Source organism: Nerophis ophidion, linkage group LG23 (assembly GCF_033978795.1).
Source record: "Nerophis ophidion isolate RoL-2023_Sa linkage group LG23, RoL_Noph_v1.0, whole genome shotgun sequence".
NCBI lineage: Eukaryota > Metazoa > Chordata > Actinopteri > Syngnathiformes > Syngnathidae > Nerophis > Nerophis ophidion.
This window is the reverse complement of record NC_084633.1, coordinates 23509960-23533728: the sequence shown is the minus strand read 5'-3', so window position 1 is coordinate 23533728 and position 23769 is coordinate 23509960. Positions and strand designations below refer to the sequence as shown.

The 23769-nt window shown below is 44.1% G+C and overlaps 2 protein-coding genes across 2 annotated transcripts in view; one reads left to right on the top strand and one right to left on the bottom strand.

Moving 5' to 3' along the window:
* Nucleotides 1–23769, top strand: part of LOC133541802 (golgin subfamily A member 6-like protein 25) — a 245703-nt gene that overhangs the window by 55377 nt on the left and 166557 nt on the right. The window lies entirely within an intron of this gene.
* LOC133541726 (gastrula zinc finger protein XlCGF57.1-like) lies at nt 1480–22450 on the bottom strand. Its single transcript, XM_061885286.1, has 2 exons — nt 22059–22450; nt 1480–3362 (listed from the first exon to the last, which is right to left on the bottom strand). Exons 1-2 carry the CDS (start codon nt 22243–22245, stop codon nt 1789–1791), a joined length of 1761 nt encoding a protein of 586 aa, XP_061741270.1. The 5' UTR covers nt 22246–22450; the 3' UTR covers nt 1480–1788.

Genomic DNA, 23769 nt, shown 5'->3' with positions numbered 1-23769 from the left:
CACACAGTCTGATAGTTTATATATCAATGATGAAATATTAACATTGCAACACATGCCAATACGGCCTTTTTGGTTTACTAAATTGCAATTTTAAATTTCCCGGGAGTTTCGTCTTCGAAACGTTGTGTAATGATGACGTGTACGCAAGACGTCACGGGTTTTTAGGAAGTATGAGCACTGCACACACACACAGCTAAAAGTCGTCTGCTTTAACGGCATAATTACACAGTATTTTGGACATCTGTGTTGCTGAATCTTTTGCAATTTGTTCAATCAATATTGGAGAAGTCACAGTAGAAAGATGGAGGTGGGAAGCTTTAGCCTTTAGCCACACAAACACACGGTGATTCCTTGTTTGAAATTCCCGGAGGTGAAGCTTTCCCATGGATCAGAGCGCGGTCAAGCCAACATGGATCCTGACCAAATGTCAACCAGCAGTTTTGGGTGAGAAAATTGTGGTAAAAAGTCGCCACTTACCGGAGATCAGCTGAGCTTGTGCCATCCATAAAGCTGCCGTCAACTTCCTGCAAACACTGGCGTCCAGACACCCGTGGAGACACACCTCCGACTATCAGGTAATATTAAACTCACTAAAACACTAGCAACACAATAGAAAGATAAGGGATTTCCCAGGTTTATCCTGATAAATGTGTCTAAAAATATCTGAATCCGTCCCAATGCAATCGCCTTTTTTTTTTTTTACTTGTTTTTTTTTTTTCTAGTCCGTCGCTATCAATATCCTCAAACACAAATCTTTCATCCTCGCTCAAATTAATGGGGAAATTGTCGTTTTCTCGGTCCAAATAGCTCTTTTTATTGGAGGCTCCGATTAAAAACAATGTGAGGATTTGAGGAGCCATCACACGGGTGACGTCATCGTCTGCTACTTCTGGTAGTGGCAAGGCTTTTCTATTAGCGACCAAAAGTTGCAAACTTTATCGTGGATGTTCTCTACTAAATCCTTTCAGCAAAAATATGGCAATATCGCGAAATGATGAAGTATGACACATAGAATGGAGCTGCTAACCCCGTTTAAATAAGAAAATCTCATTTCAGTAGGCCTTTATGTCTTATAATCAAGGAATAATGAGGTCACACTGATATTAGAACATTAATGCTAAGGTTTCATCCAGTAGTGGACCGGTTATGTCTGATGATGATGATGATGATGATGAAGATGTATCTGTGCAAGTGAACAATTGGATCCACAAGGGACAACAACCCTTTCCACAGACTACACACACATCATAAACATCGATCTTCAAAACCTTCAACAATATATTTGAAGAAGACTTTAGGGTTGAAAGTGAAGATGTGAGGTGAAATAAGTACAAATGCAGCAATAAAAACAAGCAACTCCACTCACGATGGCTCTAAAGTTCAGTGATGTGTTGCCAACTTCAGCCTTTTTCTTCTTTGTTGATGTTTTGCAGGAGTTAACATTCATGATGTAATAATGCTGCTCAGTCCACATTTTGTTAACAATTTTATTCATTCATTCTTTTAATTGGATAATAACATCAATAAAAATGCAATGGAAGAAAATGTGTGAACAAAAAACAACTGTAAATAATAAGAAGTTCTCTCTTTAACAATGAGAAAATAAAATAAAATAGTAGCTACATACATGATATTCAATAAATGCACACAACTTAAAAAGTAATTCCAGAACAACATAGAATAACAGTAGAAGATGAGAAGTACTACTACATACAACATAAAATATACATTCATATTAAACATGCTGTGTTTTAGAGTACATTTAGCACAATCACTGCTTAAGTGTATTTAAATCCCTGCAGCCTCCATGACTGTTACACACTTGTGTTTACTGACCTTATTCTTAACCCTGAATGTTTTATCGCACACAGTGCAACTAAACGGTTTCTCTCCAGTGTGTGTTCTCATGTGTCTGGTCATGACAAGCTTTGTGGAGAAACTATTCTTACAAACAGAGCAAGTAAAAGGTTTCTCTCCAGTATGTGTTCTCATGTGCGTGGACATGTTAAGCTTTCTGGAAAACCCCTTGTTACAAAGAGAGCAAGTAAAAGGTTTCTCTCCAGTGTGTGTTCTCATGTGTCTTTTCATTTGCTCATTTATGGAGAATCTTTTGGGACACACTGAGCATGGAAAAGGTTTCTCTCCAGTGTGTGTTCTCATGTGTGTGGTCATGTGTTGCTTTCTGGAGAAAGTTTTCTTACAAACCGAGCAAGGAAAAGGTTTCTCTCCAGTATGTGTTCTCATGTGTGTGGTCATGTGTTGCTTTCTGGAGAAAGTTTTCTTACAAACCGAGCAAGGAAAAGGTTTCTCTCCAGTGTGTGTTCTCATGTGTGTGATCATGTTTTGCTTAGTGGCGAAACTCTTCTTACAAAAAGAACAAGTAAAAGGATTCTCTCCAGTGTGTGTTCTCATGTGTCTGGTCAAGCATTGCTTTAAGGAGAAACTCTTCTTACAAACAGAGCAAGTAAAAGGTTTCTCTCCAGTATGTGTTCTCATGTGCGTGGACATGTTAAGCTTTCTGGAAAACCCCTTGTTACAAAGAGAGCAAGTAAAAGGTTTCTCTCCAGTGTGTGTTCTCATGTGTCTTTTCATTTGCTCATTTATGGAGAATCTTTTGGGACACACTGAGCATGGAAAAGGTTTCTCTCCAGTGTGTGTTCTCATGTGTGTGGTCATGTGTTGCTTTCTGGAGAAAGTTTTCTTACAAACCGAGCAAGGAAAAGGTTTCTCTCCAGTGTGTGTTCTCATGTGTGTGATCATGTTTTGCTTAGTGGCGAAACTCTTCTTACAAAAAGAACAAGTAAAAGGATTCTCTCCAGTGTGTGTTCTCATGTGTCTGGTCAAGCGTTGCTTTAAGGAGAAACTCTTCTTACAAACAGAGCAAGTAAAAGGTTTCTCTCCAGTATGTGTTCTCATGTGTACTGTAAAAAGACTCTTCCATCTAAATGATTTCCCACATTGAGAGCAGTCAAAGTGTTTGTTGTTAGTGTGATGTCTTGTATCACCTTTAAAGTAATTTTTACTCTCCAAAGGTTTTTGGATGTGGTCACTGTGATCAGAAGAGTGTGACATCGTGTGGTCCATGTCTGACAGTGGAGCAAAGATGCTGTCTGGTTCTGACTTTATATCTTCACAATGCTCTCCATCAGCTTCTGTGATGTGTTGACTTACAAGCTCCGCCCCTCTGTTCTCCTCACTTTGACTGTGATGAAGCTGTAAGGACTGAGCTTCATCTTCATCATGAAGCTGCTCCTCTTTAATGTGGGAGGGGGCCTGTAGCTCCGTCTGTCCCACACTGGAGCTCCACTCCTGCTGCTTGGAGGGAATATCTTCATGACTCTCTGCTGACACCTGCTGGACGTCTGCAGAACATACAACACAAATGAGGTGTTACTGTATTGAAGTTTGCAGTATTCAAACTATTCAGATGTGAGCTAGGCCAAACAGACAGTGATGGGCAAGCAACCTGGAAAATGTAGTAAGCTAAGCTACAAGTTACTCTCCATTAAATGTAGCTAAACTATCCTCAGAGAATTGTAGCAAGCTACACTAAACGCTACACTGCAAAAGTAGCTTGCCACATCAAAGCTACATTTAACAGCATTTCTATCTATTGGCCCACATGTATAATATCAGTGTTAATGTAACTGAGAGTGTACACATGGACCCAGTGAGAGAACTACATGTCTTCAACTCATCACTGAGCTTGTTCCACCACTTAACTCCTAAAACTGTGATACATTTGCATTTTATATCCCTTCTTACTTTACCTATTTCAAAAATCAATATCCCCCGTAAATGATTGTGTTCTCCTCTTAATTGAAATAACCTAAGAATACAAGCTGGAAGACTGTTGCTGTAAACATTTCCACAAACTTCAACACAATATGTTAAATATGGAAAAATAAAAGAATAATATAACTGTGGAGAGGGGCGTGGCCTACGCGTTCCCTGCGGGCGGGGCGTGTGCAGGGGCCGGCCAGGAAGCAGCATACAGGTGAGCAGATACCTCAGCTGGAGCGAGTGATCCAATCACCTGTTCCCTTTATCAGCAGCGTTGGAAATCTTGAGGGGAAAGATGATGAGAGTGACGAAGAGAGAAAGACACACACGGCGAGATACAGTGAACAAACTGGAGAGCACTGGACTGATGCAGTTGCATGTACTGCCATCAATAAAAGTGTAAATCACTGAGACCGAGTGTGGTGATTCCAGCCAAACAACGGGGGATCTGGGACAGAGACCTTCCACAGTGGCGCCCAACTAAGGAAGAATCTAGGAAAGATGTCGGCACCAACCCCCTTGGAAGCGCTTGGACAAGTGCTGGCGCAAGTATCAGCAGCAAGTCAGCAACAATCGCGACTGTTAAAACGCTAATGGACAAGGCGGAAGCGGGAGGGATGTCAGCCATGAAACGCATGGTAGAGGGGGAGGATCCTCAAACATTCCTGGACGTGTTCGAGGCGTCAAACAGGTGGCCGGAAGAAGAGTGGGGAGCCAAACTGCTGCCGCTCCTGGTGGGGGAGGCGCAGCGGGCGGTGTTGAGTCTCCCGGCATCTGCCCACCTGCAATACACCAACCTCTGTTAAGCCATCCTGGACCGGATCGGCAGCAGCTGACGCTGATTTAGAGTGATGACGCTGGAGCCAGAAGACCGAGCGTTCGTGTTCGCCTACCGGCTGAGGGACGCAGCGACCCGCTGGCTCCGGCCCAATGGACAGGATCCAGGTGTGCTGGAAAGCATCGTTTTGGAGCGGTTCCTGGACGCCATCCCGGCTAGGACATGAGCGTGGGTGAGATACCACAGCCCCCCGAGCGTAAAAGCAGCGGTGAGGTTGGCGGAGGAACACCTAGCAGTGCAGAGGGAGGCAACCCCGAGGACGGCCGCAGGATCCACCCCAGCACCCCGGCGTCAACTCGCCCCGCGATGGGGGGGTATGGAGCGGGCAAGATCGCCCGGGCATAAAGACCAGTTTTTCCTGGTGGCCACACAAACACTTACACACACACACGCAGGCACGCACACACGCACACACACACCACTAACGTTGGGACACGGGTTAACAATAAATCTGATGTGTGCATGTTGCAGGTTCCCAGTGCTGCGGCGAGAGGGCTTCCCTCGCACTGTAAGCAGTCCCTGATCCACCAAAACCTGGTTCGACCCAATGGCTTAACATTTGGGGTATGACGAGACACTTAATCGAGTCATGGTCCAATTCTATTGGCCAGGCCTCCGGGCGGATGTGCGCCGGTGGTGCGCAGCCTGGCCAGACTGCCAGCTGGTGAATCCAGCGGCCACTCCACGGGCACCGTTACGCCCATTATCGCTCATAGAGGTTCCATTCAAGAGAATTGGCATGGACCTCATCGGACCATTTCACCCGAGTACACGGGGACATCGCTTTGTTTTAGTCCTGGTGGATTACGCAACGCGGTATCCCGAAGCAAAGCCTTTGCGCTCTATCTCCGCCAAAAGTGTCGCGCAAGCACTGTTTCAGGTCATCTCCCAAGATGGAATCCCAAAAGTGATCCTGACTGACCGGGGCACGTCCTTTATGTCACGCATTATAAAAGAACTGTACGGATTATTGGGGATAAAAGCGATCCGCACCAGCGTGTACCTGCCACAAATGGATGGACTGGTGGAGAGATTGAATAAAACGCTGAAAACAATGAGCCGTAAATTTATGCACAAGAACAAACCGGTTCCGGGTCAACGTGAATGACTGCTCGCTGACTGCTCTTGTTGCAAAAAAGCTAAGTATCGTTCTATCTGTGTGATTTTAACTGTTTTGCAGCTTTATTTACAACTTATCGAACATATTTAATAGTTCAATTTAACTTGCAAATCACCCGATCTCTGTCTCACCACTTCGCCCTCAGCTAGCTAGCTGCTAAGCTAACGAGGCTAGCGGAGAAAGGCAGCGCCGGTCTGAAGGAAGCTTCTCCCCCGCCACCGTGACCACCACTTCCCGAAGACAGCTGGCACTCCACTCGGCGACGGAAAGTTTCTGTGAGTATGGCTTCCTGCGCTTCGTGCACTTTACTCATGGATAGGTTGGCTTTGCTAGAGAGCCGTGTCCGCCAGTTAGAGCAGTGTAATTTCGTAACTTTAGATGTTGCGGACACATCTGCTAGCGTTAGCTGTAGCGAGCTAACTAGCCCAGCTTGTAGCAGCCCTAATCGGCCTACAAGCTACGGTGTACCGGTTGAGACGCATAATAGATTTAGCCCTTTAGCTAGTCCTACACCCCAGTCTACCGGGCACCACACTTTAGTTATAGGGGACTCCATCACCCGAAACATAAAGCTTAGCAAACCAGCCACAATTTAGTGTATTCCCGGGGGCAGAGCACCTGACATTGAAGCTAATCTTAGGGAGCTAACTCGCAACAGGTCTAGTAAGCACGTACGGCAGGCTAACCGCACCACTAGTTATGCGAATATAGTAATACACGTTGGCTCCAATGACGTTAGGATGAGACAATCAGAGATTACAAAGAGAAACATAGCCAGGGCTTGTAATCTCGCCAGAAAGATGTCCAGGCATCGAGTAATTGTCTCTGGCCCCCTGCCTGGGAGAGGCAATGATGAGAGATATAGCAGATTAGTCTCTCTTAACAGGTGGCTGGATAGCTTCTGCAGACAACAGGGATTTACGTTTATTGACAATTGGCCCTCTTTCTGGGGCAAACCTGGCTTGCTGAGGAGAGACGGCCTTCACCCTAACCAGGAAGGCGCTATCCTCTTGTCTCGGAACATAGACTTCGCATTGAGCCACATTTGACTAACTGCACTAGAGCAAGCCCGGTCACAGGCAATTACAGAGCCTGCTAGCCTGGGTATGGAGTCAGTTAAGCTAGAACTAGCCAGCGCCAGGCTGGATGATCCCTGTACACATAGCAATTTTCGTAGAATAATACACAACTCACAAAATGTTTTTTCTACTGTGTCTATGACTTCGTCAGAGTTAGACATGCGTTCTACTGAGGTGGCAAATTATGATGCGTTCAGTTTATCGCAGCGCCAAGTAGACAATCTGAAAATTCCCGTCATATCAATTCCTAGATATGGTCGTAATTATTTTAAGTACACTGCGCATAATAAACGCAACATTATTAATGTTGCTACTACGGATAATTTTATCAACAACTCCTTAAAACAGCCCACTACCTATAATATGGGCTTTCTAAACATCAGATCTTTGTCTCCCAAAACGTTATTAGTCAATGAGGTCATTAGAGACAACAACCTTAACGTCATCGGTCTTAGCGAAACCTGGCTTAAACCAGACGACTTTTTTGCGATAAATGAGGCATCCCCTCCTAACTATACGAATGCGCATATTGCCCGTCACCTCAAAAGGGGAGGGGGTGTCGCACTAATATACAACGAAAACTTTAACTTTAGTCCTAACTTAAATAATAAATATAAATCGTTTGAGGTGCTTTCTATGAAGTCTGCCACACCTCTGCCTCTGTGCCTGGCCGTTATCTACCGCCCCCCAGGGCCCTATTCGGACTTTATTAGTGAATTCTCAGAGTTTGTTGCTGATCTAGTGACGCACGCCGATAATATAATTATAATGGGGGACTTTAATATCCATATGAATACCCCATTGGACCCACCGTGCGTGGCGCTCCAGACTATAATTGATAGCTGTGGTCTTACACAAATAATAAATGAACCGACGCATCGCAGCGGTAATACGATAGACCTAGTGCTTGTCAGAGGTATCACCGTTTCCAAAGTTATGATACTCCCGTATACTAAAGTAATGTCCGATCATTACCTTATAAAATTCAAAGTTCAGACTCATGTTCGGCAAGCTAATAATAATAATAACTGCTATAGCAGCCGCAACATTAATGCTGCCACAACGACGACTCTTGCGGACCTACTGCCCTCGGTAATGGCACCATTCCCAAAGTATGTGGGCTCTATTGATAACCTCACTAACAACTTTAACAACGCCCTGCGCGAAACCATTGATAGTATAGCACCGCTGAAGTTAAAAAAGGCTCCAAAAAAGCGCACCCCGTGGTTTACTGAAGAAACTAGAGCTCAGAAATTATTATGTAGAAAGCTGGAACGCAAATGGCGCACGACTAAACTTGAGGTGCACCATCAAGCATGGAGTGATAGTTTAATAACTTATAAACGCATGCTTACCTTAGCTAAAACTAATTATTACTCAAATCTCATCCGCATTAATAAAAACGATCCAAAATTTTTGTTTAGTACAGTAGCATCGCTAACCCAACAAGGGACTCCTTCCAGTAGCTCCACCCATTCGGCAGATGACTTTATGAAGTTCTTTAATAAGAAAATTGAACTTATTAGAAAGGAGATTAAAGACAATGCGTCCCAGCTACAACAGGGTTATAGTAACACAGATACGATTGTATATACGGCGGATACTGCAAATATCCAAAATAGTTTCTCTCGTTTTGATGAAATAACATTAGAAGGATTGTTACAACGTGTAAATGGAATAAAACAAACAACATGTTTACTTGACCCACTTCCTGGGAAACTTATCAAGGAGCTCTTTGTATTATTAGGTCCATCAGTGCTAAATATTATAAACTTATCACTTTCCTCGGGCACTGTTCCCGTTGCATTCAAAAAAGCGGTTATTCATCCTCTCCTTAAAAGACCTAACCTCGATCCTGACCTCATGGTAAACTACCGACCGGTGTCTCACCTTCCCTTTATTTCGAAAATCCTCGAAAAAATTGTTGCAGAGCAGCTAAATGAGCGCTTAGCGTTTAACAATCTATGTGAAACCTTTCAATCCGGTTTCAGGGCAAATCACTCGACTGAGACAGCCCTCGCAAAACTGACTAATGATCTATTGCTAACGATGGACTCTGATGCGTCATCTATGTTGCTGCTCCTCGATCTTAGCGCTGCTTTCGATACCGTCGATCATAATATTTTATTAGAGCGTATCAAAATACGAATTGGTATTTCAGACTCAGCCCTGTCATGGTTTAACTCTTATCTTACTGATAGGATGCAGTGCGTCTCCTATAACAGTGTGACCTCGGACTATGTTAAGGTAACGTGTGGAGTTCCCCAGGGTTCGGTCCTTGGCCCTGTACTCTTCAGCATCTACATGCTGCCGCTAGGTGACGTCATACGCAAATACGGTATTAGCTTTCACTGTTATGCTGATGACACCCAACTTTACATGCCCCTAAAGCTGACCAACACGCCGGACTGTAGTCAGTTGGAAGCGTGTCTTAATGAAATTAAACAATGGATGTCCGCTAACTTTTTGCAACTTAATGCTAAAAAAACGGAAATGCTGATTATCGGTCCTGCTAGACACCGACCTCTATTTAATAATACAACTTTAACATTTGACAACCAAATAATAAAACAAGGTGACTCTGTAAAAAATCTGGGTATTATCTTCGACCCAACTCTCTCCTTTGAGTCACACATTAAAAGCGTTACTAAAACGGCCTTCTTTCATCTCCGTAATATCGCTAAAATTCGCTCCATTTTGTCCACTAAAGACGCCGAGATCATTATCCATGCGTTTGTTACGTCTCGTCTCGATTACTGTAATGTATTATTTTCGGGTCTCCCCATGTCTAGCATTAAAAGATTACAGTTGGTACAAAATGCGGCTGCTAGACTTTTGACAAGAACAAGAAAGTTTGATCATATTACGCCTGTACTGGCTCACCTGCACTGGCTTCCTGTGCACTTAAGATGTGACTTTAAGGTTTTACTACTTACGTATAAAATACTACACGGTCTAGCTCCAGCCTATCTTGCCGATTGTATTGTACCGTATGTCCCGGCAAGAAATCTGCGTTCAAAAGACTCCGGCTTATTAGTGATTCCTAGAGCTCAAAAAAAGTCTGCGGGCTATAGAGCGTTTTCCGTTCGGGCTCCAGTACTCTGGAATGCCCTCCCGGTAACAGTTCGAGATGCTACCTCAGTAGAAGCATTTAAGTCTCATCTTAAAACTCATCTGTATACTCTAGCCTTTAAATAGACCTCCTTTTTAGACCAGTTGATCTGCCGCTTCTTTTCTTTCTCCTATGTCCCCCCCTCCCTTGTGGAGGGGGTCCGGTCCGATGACCATGGATGAAGTACTGACTGTCCAGAGTCGAGACCCAGGATGGACCGCTCGTCGGGACCCAGGATGGACCGCTCGCCTGCATCGGTTGGGGACATCTCTACGCTGCTGAGCCGCTTGAGATGGTTTCCTGTGGACGGGACTCTCACTGCTGTCTTGGAGCCACTATGGATTGAACTTTCACAGTATCATGTTAGACCCGCTCGACATCCATTGCTTTCGGTCCCCTAGAGGGGGGGGGGTTGCCCACATCTGAGGTCCTCTCCAAGGTTTCTCATAGTCAGCATTGTCGCTGGCGTCCCACTGGATGTGAATTCTCCCTGCCCACTGGGTGTGAGTTTTCCTTGCCCTTTTGTGGGTTCTTCCGAGGATGTTGTAGTCGTAATGATTTGTGCAGTCCTTTGAGACATTTGTGATTTGGGGCTATATAAATAAACATTGATTGATTGATTGAAACATAATTGGGTAAATGGTTGGATCCCCTCATGTTTGCGATGCAGGAGGTACCCCAGGCCTCACTTGGTTTTGCACCGTGTGAGTTATTGTACGGCCGGAGGCCTGGCGAAGTCTTGGACGTCATTAAAGAAAGCTGGGAGGAGGGTCCAAGCTCCAGCAAAAATTAGTTACAGTACGTCCTTGACATGCGAGCAAAACTCCACCAGGTGGGGCACTTGTCACGCGAGAATTTACTCCGTGCCCAAGAGCGTCAGCGGCGCAAGTATAACCGGGGAACCCAACTGCATAAATTCACACCGGGAGAGAACGTGCTTGTATTGCACCGCCCGGCCTGAATCGGGCGGTGGAGGCATGTGGAGAGGGGCGTGGCCTACGCCTTCCCTGCGGGCGGGGCATGTGCAGGGATTGGCCACGAAGCAGCATACAGGTGAGCCGATACCTCAGCTGGGGCGAGTTATCTAATCACCTGTTCCTTTATCAGCAGCGTTGGAGATCTTAAGGGGAAAGATGATGAAAGTGACGGAGAGAGAAAGACACACACGGCGAGATACAGTGAACAAACTGGAGAGCACTGGACTGATGCAGTTGCATGTACTGCCATCAATAAAAGTGTAAATCACTGAGACCGAGTGTGGTGATTCCAGCCAAACAAAGGAGGATCTGGGACAGAGACCTTCCACAATAACATTCGCAGACATGTCTTATTTGGCATGTTTTACTTTATAAAGAGAAGGAATAGATTTGGATATTTTTCCCTTTACTGTATTTTTCGGATTATAAATCGCTCCGGAGAATAAGTCGCACCGGACGAAAATGCATAATTAGAGAAGGCAAAAAAACACATATAAGTAGCACTAAAGTATAAGTCGTATTTTTGGGGGAAATGTATTTAAATAAAATCCAACACCAAGAATAGACATTTGATAGGCAATTTAAAATAAATTACAGAATAGTGAACAACAGGCTGAATAAGTGTACGTTATATCAGGCATAAATAACCAACTGAGAAGGTGCCTGCTATGTTAACCTAACATATTATGCTAAGAGTCATTCAAATAACTATAACTTATAGATCATGCTATACCTTTACCAAACTATCTCTCACTCCTAATCGCTAAATATCATGAAATCTTCTTCCTCGGTGTCACTTCTAAACAACTCTGCCAACTCGAAAGTAGACAATGTGCCGCTTCCTCTTCTATCGGTACGTCTAGGCACTTATGTAAATGAGATAAATAATATTTTTTGATATTTTACAGTAATGTGTAAATATGTTTCACACATAAGTCCCTCCAGAGTATAAATCGCACCCCTGGCCAAACTAGGAAAAAGAAATGTGATTTTTTAATCCGAAAAATACGGTATATATTCAACATAATTTATTATCAATTATTCTTCCCAATAATTTAGTTTCGTATACTCTATCAATTTCCAATTGATTTAATTTTGCTTCACAATTTGTCCTTGCACCACTTAACACCACAAATTAAGTTTTCTTATCATTTAAATGATAACTTATAAATATCAAAACATTTTTTTAGCTGAATCAACTCAACCTCTATTAACCTCAACACTTCAAGTATTCTCCTGAACAATATACATGTGTATCATCTGCAAACATAATACATTTTAATCTATTAGATACTGAACAAATATCATTTAAATAACGAGCCTTGTGGAACCACACACACACACACACACACACCCACACACACACACGCATGTATAAATATATTATATATATACAAACCCCGTTTCCATATGAGTTGGGAAATTGTGTTAGATGTAAATATAAACGGAATACAATGATTTGCAAATCATTTTCAAGCCATATTCAGTTGAATATGCTACAAAGACAACATATTTGATGTTCAAACTGATAAACATTTTTTTGTTTGCAAATAATCATTAACTTTAGAATTTGATGCCAGCAACACGTGACAAAGAAGTTGGGAAAGGTGGCAATAAATACTGATAAAGTTGAGGAATGCTCATCAAACACTTATTTGGAACATCCCACAGGTGTGCAGGCTAATTGGGAACAGGTGGGTGCCATGATTGGGTATAAAAGCAGCTTCCATGAAATGTTAAGTAATTCACAAACAAGGATGGGGCGAGGTACACCCCTTTTTAAGCAATTTGTCGAAAAGCTTTAGAACAACATTTCTCAACGAGCTATTGCAAGGAATTTAGGGATTTTACCATCTATGGTCCGTAAAATCATCAAAAGGTTCAGAGAATCTGGAGAAACAGTCCTGTCGCATGTGTTACATTTGTCCGATATTTAAATTTTTTTAGTAAAATAAAGCCACACTTTCGACCGTCGACGCCCGCTATCCATGCTTGACTGACACGCTTGGCTACATAGGCTCGGCTATGCTAACACTTCCGGCGGTGGGCGCTTCTTCGTTGGTGTTCAGCGGCTTCTTCTTCCGGGTCGGCGGACATATCATTTGTTTCCGGTCGGCGGACTGGGTATCGAAACTAGGAATCGAAATTTAAACTTTTGAACAATTCCGGGAGAATCTGAAAGTTAGTCCCGGTTCCAATCGATACTCGATACCCAACCCTAGTCACGGGGGCAGCAGCCTAAGCAGGGAAGCCCAGACTTCCCTCTCCCCAGCCACTTCGTCCAGCTCTTCAAAGGGAATCACGAGGCGTTCCCAGGCCAGCCGGGAGACATAGTATTCCCAACGTGTCCTGGGTCTTCCCCGTGGCCTCCTACCGGTTGGACGTGCCCTAAATCCTGACCAGATGCCCGAACCACCTCATCTGGCTCCTCTCCATGGGGAGGAGTAGCGGCTTTACTTTGAACTCCTCCCGGATGACAGAGCTTCTCACCCTATCTCTAAGGGAGAGCCCCGCCACACGGCGGAGGAAACTCATTTCAGCCGCTTGTACCCGTGATCTTGTCCTTTTGGTCATGACCCAAAGCTCATGACCATAGGTGAGGATGCGAACGTAGATCGACCGGTAAATTGAGAGCTTTGCCTTCCGGCTCAGCTCCTTCCTCACCACAATGGATCGGTACAACGTCCGCATTACTGAAGACGCCGCACCGATCCGCCTGTCGATTTCACGATCCCCTCTTCTCTCACTCGTGAACAAGACTCCTAGGTACTTGAACTCCTCCACTTGGGGCAGGGACTGCTCCCCAACCCGGAGATGGCATTTCACCCTTTTCCGGGCAAGAACCATGGACTCAGACTTGGAAATGCTGATTCTCATTCCGGTCGCTTCACACTCGGCTGCGAACCGATCCAGTGAAAGCTGAAGATCCTGGCCAGATGAAACCATCAGGACCACATCATCTGCAAAAAGGAGGGACCTAATCCTGTGGCCACCAAACCGAAACCCCTCAACGCCTTGACTGCGCCTAGAAATTATTTCCATAAAAGTTATGAACAGAATGGCTGACAAAGGACAGCCTTGACGGAGTCCAACCCTCACTGGAAATGTGTTTGACTTACTGCCGGCAATGCAGACCATGTTCTGACACTGATCGTACAGAGAGTGGACCGCCACAATAAGACAGTCCGATACCCCATACTCTTTGAGCACTCCCCACAGGACTTCCCAAAGGGACACGGTCGAATGCCTTCTCCAAGTCCACAAAGCACATGTAGACTGGTTGAGCAAACTCCCATGCACCCTCAAGGACCCTGCCGAGCGTATAAAGCTGGTCCACAGTTCCACGACCAGGATGAAAACCACAGTGTTCCTCCTGAATCCGAGGTTCGACTATCCGGCGTAGCCTCCTCTCCAGTACACCTGAATAAACCTTACCGGGAAGGCTGAGGAGTGTGATCCCACGATAGTTGGAACACACCCTCCGGTCCCCCTTCTTAAAGAGAGGGACCACCACCCCGGTCTGCCAATCCAGAGGTACCGCCCCTGATCTGATCCGTACCATACACGGTGTTGACATTGCACTGCTTCCCCTTCCTGAGGCGGCTGAAGGTGGTCTAGAATCGCTTCAAAGCCGCCTGGAAGTCGTTTTCCATGGCTTCTTCTCCTATGTTTGAGTCTTTGCCTCCGCGACCGCTGAATAGGCACACCGCTTGCCCTGTCGGTACCTGTCCACTGCCTCCGGAGTCCTATGAGCCAAAATAACTCGATAGGTCTCCTTCTTCAGCTTGACGGCATCCCTCACTGCTGGTGTCCACCAACAGGTTCTGGGATTACCGCCGCGACAAGCATCAACTACCTTGTGGCCACAGCTCCAATCAGCCGCCTCCGCAATAAAGGTGCGGAACATGGTCCACTCGGACTCAATGTCCAGCACCTCCCTCGTGACATGTTCAAATTTCTTCCGGAGGTGGGAATTGAAACTTTCTCTGACAGGAGACTGCCAGACGTTCCCAGCAGACCCTCACAATGCGCTTGGGTCTGCCAGGTCTGTCCGGCATCCTCCCCCACCATCGCAGCCAACTCACCACCAGGTTGTGATCAGTAGAAAGCTCCGCCTCTCTCTTCACCTGAGTGTCCAAAACATAAGGCCGCAAATCCGATGACACAACTACAAAGTCGACCATGGAACTGCGGCCTAGGGTGTCCTGGTGCCAAGTGCACATATGGACACCCCTTATGTTTGAACATGGTGTTTTTTATGGACAAACTGTGACGAGCACAAAGTCCAATAACAAAACACCACTCGGGTTCAGATCCGGGCGGCCATTCTTCCCAATCACGCCTCTCCAGGTTTCATTGTCGTTGCCAACATGAGCGTTGAAGTCCCCCAGTAGGACAAGGGAATCACCAGGGGGTGCACTTTCCAGTTTACCCTCGAGTGTACCCAAAAAGGGTACTCTGAACGGCTGTTTGGTGCATAAGCACAAACAACAGTCAGGACCTGTCCCCCCCACCCGAAAGCGGAGGAAGTCTACCCTTTCGCCCACTGGGTTGAACTCCAACGTGCAGGCTTTGAGCCGGGGGGCAACAAGAATTGCCACCCCAGCCCGTCGCCTCTCAATGCCGGCAACGCCAGAGTGGAAGAGAGTCTATCCCCTCTCGAGAAAAGTGGTTCCAGAGCCCTTGCTGTGCGTCGAAGTGAGTCCGACTATATCCAGCCGGAACTTCTCCACTTCACGCACTAGCTCAGGCTCCTTCCCCCCAGTGAGGTGACGTTCCACGTCCCGAGAGCGAGCTTCTTTAGCCGAGGATCGGACCGCCAAGTTCTCTGCCTTCGGCTGCCGCCCAGCTCACATCGCACTCGACCTCTATAGCCCCTGCTATGGGTGGTGAGCCCATTGGAGGGGTGACCCACATTGCCTCTTCGGGCTGTGCCCGGTCGGGGCCCATGGGAACAGGCCCGGCCACCAGGCGCTCGCCATCGTGCCCCACCTCCGGGCCTGGCTCCAGAGCGGGGCCCCGGTGACCCGAGTCTGGGCGAGGGAAATCTGGGTCCATGATTTTTCTTCTTCACAGAGGTCTTCGAGCTGCTCTTTGTCTGATCCCTCAACTAGGACCTGCTTGCCTTGAGAGACCCTACCAGGGGGCATAAAGCCCCCGGACAACATAGCTCCTAGGATCTTTTGGACACTCAAACTCCTCTACCATGATAAGGTGGCAGCTCAGAGAGGAGGTCATACCAAAGACTATAAAAAAATGTGACCCATTGCCTCCCTTCTTGGCACTCAGCATCAAGGGTTGTAATTGGGGGTTATATCACCATAAATGATTCCCGGGCGCGGCACCGCTGCTGCCCACCTCCACCTCACTTCCCAGGGGGTCAAGGGGATGGGTCAAATGCAGAGAACACATTTCAACACACCTAGTGTGTGTGTGACAATCATTGCTACTTTAACTTAAACTTAAACTTTTTTTAATGGATCGCCAGGAGGACGGTTGATAAAATATGGCCGTGACTCGTCGTGAGAAAAGTGTGTTCACTTCAAAATGACACCTTGTGAGTGAATTTGAAAATAAAGTATTGTTATGAAACAAACTTTTGTGTGGTGTTGCTTCCTTATTTGTCATCATTTAGCGCTGATTTTAACGTGTAGTGGCAGCAGCTGAACTGAATGTCACACCGTGTCATAATTAAATTGGTCAGCTGGAACAACAGATAGCAGTATCATTAATAATAATAATGGGTTAGATTTATTTTGCACTTTTCTATATACTAGACCAGGGGTCGGCAACCCGCGGCTCCGGAGCCGCATGCAGCTCTTTGGCCACTCTGATGAGGCTCAGCTGCACATGGCTCAGCTGCATAATCACCGACCCCCTCCCCCCCGTCATTGTTTTGGGGGGTTTCCGGGTTTTGGTGCCTCTCCCGGGGCTATCATTCTCGGACTTTCACTCGGACTACAATAGTGAGGGCGTGCCGTGACAGCTTTACTTTTAACGTCCTCTACAATATGTCATCACCCGCCTTTACACCATGTTATCTGCGTGCCGGCCAGACGCATGCATCTTGCTGCTCCCATCGTCACACGTACGAGATTGCAAGGGATATAGTCAACAGTCATACAGGTTACACTGAAGGTTGTGATATAAACAACTTTAACACTCTTACTAATATGCGCCACACTATGAACCCACACCAAACAAGAATGACAAACACATTTCGGGAGAACATCCTCACAGTAACACAACATAAACGCAACATAACAATTACCCAGAAACTTTTGCATCTATGACTCTTTAAGGCTATATTATACACGTCCGCGCCCCCAACTCCGCCCACCTCAACAGACGCATGGAGGGGGGGGGCGGGGTTTGGTCCTAGCGGGGTGTAAAATATAGCCTGAAAGAGTCATGGAAGATTGGGATTCTGGGTATTTGTTATGTTGCGTTTATGTTGCCACAATAAAGTTTATGCCAATTTATTGTGGCATGTTTTGTAGGGTAAAATAATCCCACACAGCTGACATTTTTACCGTAACTTTTAATTCACACGTCCGTCTTAACGGTTAGAACACAGACCTGTGAAGTTTTGAAAGTGTTCTGGAATATGCAGAACAGAGTTTAGGGAGCAGCAGAAGAGTGGAATGTATTATTTAAATCGGTGCGTTGGAAAACGTGGACCAGAGTTTTTTTTAAAACTGGATCTGGATCGGCATTTTCCCATGCCTTGCCGATATGCATTTTTTGGCAAATACTGGCGGCTGATCCGATCCAAATATCGGATCGGGACAACCCTAATGTGTACACAGCATTACCCTTCTCGCTTAGCTTCTACTCAAACAATTAGCCAGTCACTGTGGATTTCAGTTCAACAACTGAGGCGGCATAGCTCAGTTGGTAGAGCGACCGTGCCAGCAACTTGGGGGTTGCAGGTTCGATTCCCGCTTCCCCCATCCTAGTCACTGCCGTTGTGTCCTTGGGCAAGACACTTTACCCACCTGCTCCCAGTGCCACCCACACTGGTTTAAATGTAACTTAGATATTGGGTTTCACTATGTAAAGCGCGTTGAGTCAATAGAGAAAAGCGCTATATAAATATAATTCACTTCACTTCACAACTGAAAATACTTCAATAAAGTTATGTTTCCAATGCTCATCGTTGTGCTCATTCATGTCGATGGTGTCATGGTCCACGTCTTGGACCATGTCATACTCTGGTTTTGTTTCTGTTTTGTTATCATCCTGTGTTGTATTTGGCTCTCTTAGGTCCCGGTGGCACTTCCTGGTTTGTTTCTGTTGTCCTAGCAACGCATTTGTGTCACCTGCTTCCCGTGTGATCACGCACACCTGCCCCTGATTTATCTCCTTATTTAAGACCGCTTTTGTTGGACATTTGCTCTCGGACTGTAGTTTGCTATACGCAACAGATGAAGTCGCATTCCCGCATGTTGGGAAAATACTTTTGTTATTAGATTAGCGTCCATGCTATTTTGTTTGTTTGCTTGTCCCTAGTTTACATACCAGCGCTTTTTGTTCATTCTAGCGCCCACGCTAGTTCTGTTGGTTTTTGTTAGTGCCTTTGTGCCAGTGTCTTTGGTTCACGCTGTGTTCCATCCTCCGCTGCACCCACGAGAGAACAACTTCACCACGATGCCAGCGAGACGTTACAGATGGGGTTTTAACTTTAAGGGGACCGCGTGCGGTAAAGAAATATAGTCCGTTGGCGAGCAATAAAAAATACTATGAATGTCTTTCTTTGTTGCTCAAACGACGCCTGCGCATACATGCTGCTTCTGGTGAGTCAAAATGCAGGGAAAGAGAACACAAAAATACCACAAAAGAAAAAGATCAAATCTGTTATTGCTGCTCAGCAGAAATCTGCAGTTCATATTTTGTGCTTCCAATCAACGTTCTCTCTAATCCTGTGCAATTGCGCACTGCTAATGTGTCCTCTGCACACGGCAAATCTATGCCACTCCAAAATCTAACTAAAAAATAAGCGCATAACAATTTTCAATGTAACTGACGGCCACAACAGAGAAAACTGTTTTCATCATCACCGTTCAATTATTGGAACGTCTGTCGAAACGCTCGAAGGAGGACATGAATTCCGGCGATCCCTTTATTGAGCTAAATTTTTGTCGGCCACAAACACGTGACCAAAACATTGGTAAAAAAGTTCCTATCCAGCAAAACTGGACATTTTCTGCCGCACAAACCTGACCACAACCAAGTTTGTCATTTCAATAGCAGCCGCTCGCACTTTCCCACGTGCACCAACACATGCACTAATGGCACTTAGCCAGTCATGCCTTTACAGACACACAAAAAGCTATAACAATCAAATGTGTGCTTATTCTAGTGTCATTTATTAAGAATCCTAATTTATAAATATGAATCAAGAAATGGGGCTTCACGGTGGAAGAGGGGTTAGTGCGTCTGCCTCACAATACGAAGGTCCTGCAGTCCTGGGTTCAAATCCAGGCTTGGGATCTTTCTGTGTGGAGTTTGCATGTTCTCCCCGTGAATGCGTGGGTTCCCTCCGGGTACTCCGGCTTCCTCCCACTTCCAAAGACATGCACCTGGGGATAGGTTGATTGGCAACACTAAATGGTCCCTAGTGTGTGAATGTGAGTGTGAATGTTGTCTGTCTATCTGTGTTGGCCCTGCGATGAGGTGGCGACTTGTCCGGGGTGTACCCTGCCTTCCGCCCGATTGTAGCTGAGATAGGCGCCAGCGCCCCCCGCGACTCCGAAAGGGAATAAGGGGTAGAAAATGGATGGATGGATGGATAATCAAGAAATGCTGTTATTTTAAAGAAATACTTATACAAATATATATTATACAATCACAAAGTTACAGGAATGTACAGTACACATGATCCCATGCTTACATCTCATTGTGCAACATGTGAATGTTTTAGCGGGAACTAAATGTCATACCTGAAAGGGTACAATTTGTTTCCAAAGCAGGACCCCTACCCAGACATACAATACTAGTACACAGCTCATGAAAAAACTATATTTTTTGTTACTGTCATTGTAAGTGGTCTAAAACACTATTAGTAGAAAACAATCTCATGGAAATTAATGCTGTCATGTGATTATAATAATAAGAAATGTCACTTATTCAGGCAGGTTAGAAATAAGTTCATAATTTTAAAAGAGACTCAACTGTTTGCAAATTGTGCTCTTACATTTTGCCCCCCAAAAAATTTAAGAACACCAAAGGATATGTTTTGTTACCATTAGTGGTTTAACAGAACATTTTAGTGTCTATATTCCCCACAATTTATAATTATATTGAATCTATATTCAATGATAGCTAGCGTTAGATCAGGGGTCTGCAACCCGCGGCTCTGGAGCCACATGAGGTTCTTTCATGCCTCCCTAGCTCCCTTCGGCTTTGAAACTGAATGTCAACAAATAATGGTTACTTGATCTATTATATTTCATTTGATTTAGTTAGTTCATTTGAATTTTACAATTGTAATTTTGGAGAGTTTCTGGGATCTTGTCATAGGAAAATAAAACCCATGTGAATATATTGTGGATGTAAATGTATGTCACAGCCCTTATGCGACATCTCTTGCTGCCATGCAATTGTATTGTTTTTAGCGGTCAACCCCTAGCAATGACAGATCAAAAAGAGAAACATTTTATTTACTTACATTTTTATTAATTTGCTGTTTTTATTGATGACCAGGTAGTTGTTTTCAATTTTTAGTCAAATAAATATGCTGTAGTTGTATGCTTTCAGAATGTTGGAATGAGTTGATTTTTATTTTTGTATTCATTAATAAGGGAAGGAACAGTGTATTTTGTTTCTAATGTTCAAAATAATTTGATGATTTGCTTTGTTATACCCAGAAATACATCAAATACATGTTTGATGTCATAAGTGTAACACAACTATAAGTGGTGTTATCGTCATTTTAGGAATCTAACAAGAGTTTGTGGCTCTAGGTGGGTTTTATTTGGGGGAAACAGGCTAAAATGGCTCTTTGTATGCTGAAGGTTGCCGACCCCTGCGTTAGATCAACACACAAAGCTAATGTGCGTGTACATGTTACGTATGTGTGGAGTTACATCATTTTGTGCTAAAAGCCATATTCTGCTTTCATGAATAAATGTTTGCCTTTTAGACATTGTGTTAACATTATCTGATTTTTTACCTAATTTAAACAAATCACCGTTCCTAAACCTATCAGCGTCACTTCTCATTCTGGCATGTGTATGCGTGGCATTATGATCAGTAATGGACATGCATGTGCTGTCAGTCATGTTATGTTACTGATACATGCTACTGGACTATACTTTTATAGTATTACTTGGCTATAAAAAGCTGAATGAGGTCTTATTAGTATGAGTGCACATGTGTGTTACTGTATATTGTTGTTTGAGTGCTGATATTATAATTGTTATATAGAACACTTCGTATTACTTTTAATTTTTTACTGTGCCACCAAATGTTTATAGTATTAAATGAAAACATTTGCTAGCAAAAAAGCAAGGCGTACATCCCATATCATTGAATGTATATTCTATCAGGACAACAACAACATGACTGCAAAGTGTTAGTTGCTTCTCTCGGACTGTTTCTGTGTACGTGCACACGCTCCCAGTGTGTGTATGAGACAGCAGTAAGTGACAAGCATGAACGCCAAACTAATTCCTAACCAGTTTTATTCAATTTAATTATCCATCCATTTTGTACCACTTGTCCCCTTCGGGGTCGCTGGAACCTATCTCAGTTAGTAATTGTGGAAAAAAATGGACATTTAAAAATATGTATATGTTCTGTTAAACCACTAATAGTAACATAAGCAAGCTGGTGACGATCGAGTTATATTTTTTTGTAAGAAAAAAACTAACTTTAAACAATTTGCAAACGGACACTTTAATTTTAGCTGTTGTATTGATTTGCTGACTACCTCTGTAACAAAACCTAGGAATGTTTTATGTTGATTATCCATGTTCTTCTTTAGTTACAATACTCTGTTCCATGAATCTTCTTTCATCTGCATGCCGGAGTGTTTACTTTCACTTGACAAGGCTACTCCATTCACTTCAATTATACCAAATGTCCATTTCTTGTTAACAATCAAATATAAAGTTAGTAAACATTTGAGAGTAAGAAGCAAACAAACCTGTTCTGTGTAACACAACTTGATGTTTCTTGAAAACAGCGTCCAGTAGTTGATTGTTCTCCTCTTTTGTTCTAGAAAGTTCCGCCTCGTATTCTGCTATCGTTCTTTCCAACACTACAAATATTTCTTCAACGGCAGCAGTTAGTCGCTGATCCACCAACGCTCTCAACATTTGTAATGTAGACATTTTCACGCAATCACAACACTTTACTCTCACACTTGATCTCTACTTAGCGATGTGTTGATAACTTCTGTGTCTTCTGTTAGCAGCTAACAAGCTAAGCTAACTAGCGAGCTAAGCTAACTAACAAGCAAAGATAGCACGAGAAGCGGCACAGTGCTTCTAGCGCATCGAGACCACTTTATCCTTAAAGAAAGAATCAAATATGTATTTTATACGACGTAAATATTTCAAACTGGAGAACAAATAATAAGACTGACTTATTAACGTAAAGGATAACGGCTTTCTGTCAATGTGCTTTCCCGACAGTTAGCACACTTGACGTTACAAGACAGTACTGCTCTGTTCTGCCGCCTTTCGTTTACGCCAGAAGCTGGGAATGACGTCACAGCCGAGTGGCGGAGGAGAAAACACAGAGACTATTGTCACATGATAGTATCTTCAAGACACTTGACACATTTGGCTTCGGCAATTTTTTTCTGCAAAACAATGAAGACTTTGTACTGCAATGGTAATGGCTCCATAACGCTCAAATCTGCTAAATAGCATTCTATTTTAGTTACATTATTTTACAACACCCTGGCGCTGATTTGTACTGTTTTTGTACTTATTTTTATTATTATTATTTATCGATTGTTTGTAAATGTTGCAGTTTTATAAATAAAGGTTTATAAAAAAAATAAACAAAGGAAGGCAGCAGAACAGAGCAGTACTGCCGATTCTTGGTCCGCGGTCGCTGGAGACGAAGCGGTCGGTGGAAGCTTCCGGAAGGAGAGACGCGGAACTACCAAACATTTGGAGTGAATTTGGCGGCGGCGAGAGTGTCTAAATCTGTTTTGGCGGTTGAGCATAAGCTGTTTTGTGACTGGATGGAGATGGAAGGGGATAGTGACGGGATGTATGAGGATAGTATGGAAATGGATAGGACTAGAGGGGAGAGAGGAAAGAAGGGGAGAGGAGGGAGTGAAGGAAAGTCGAGTGCTAAAAGAGTGCATGAAGACGATGAAGAGGTTGATAAGAGGAAAAGGGTTATGGTGGATGAATATAAGATCATTTATACATTTAAATCAAACCAAGATATGAATGACATTAGCTTGATGACACTGCTTATGTTGAGATCCGCTTTTTGGATCCTCCACATATTATTGTTTATTGTTCCATTTTTATTTTCACTCTCCATCTGATCCTATTATTTCCTGTTTAAGTCGGTCACCATGGTTACTCATCAGTTCACCTGCTGCTCATGCCCCGCACACCTGCTACAGATAATCACCGTCATTTTATAAGCCGTCCTCTTTTGTTTGTTCAGCCTGGGTTCATAATTTGCTTTCACGCAACAAGTTACGCCTGCACTCTGTCATCGTATGTATATTCTCGCTAGCTTTTCACGCTCAGCCATTTGTTTATTCCAGCTCTCATGCTGTATGTTTTGTTTTACTCTTTAATGTGTCTATGTGCCAGTTTAGTTCTCATTTTTGTATATCCTAGCTTTTATGCTAGCGTCCTTTGTTTGTTTTATTCTACTAGCTC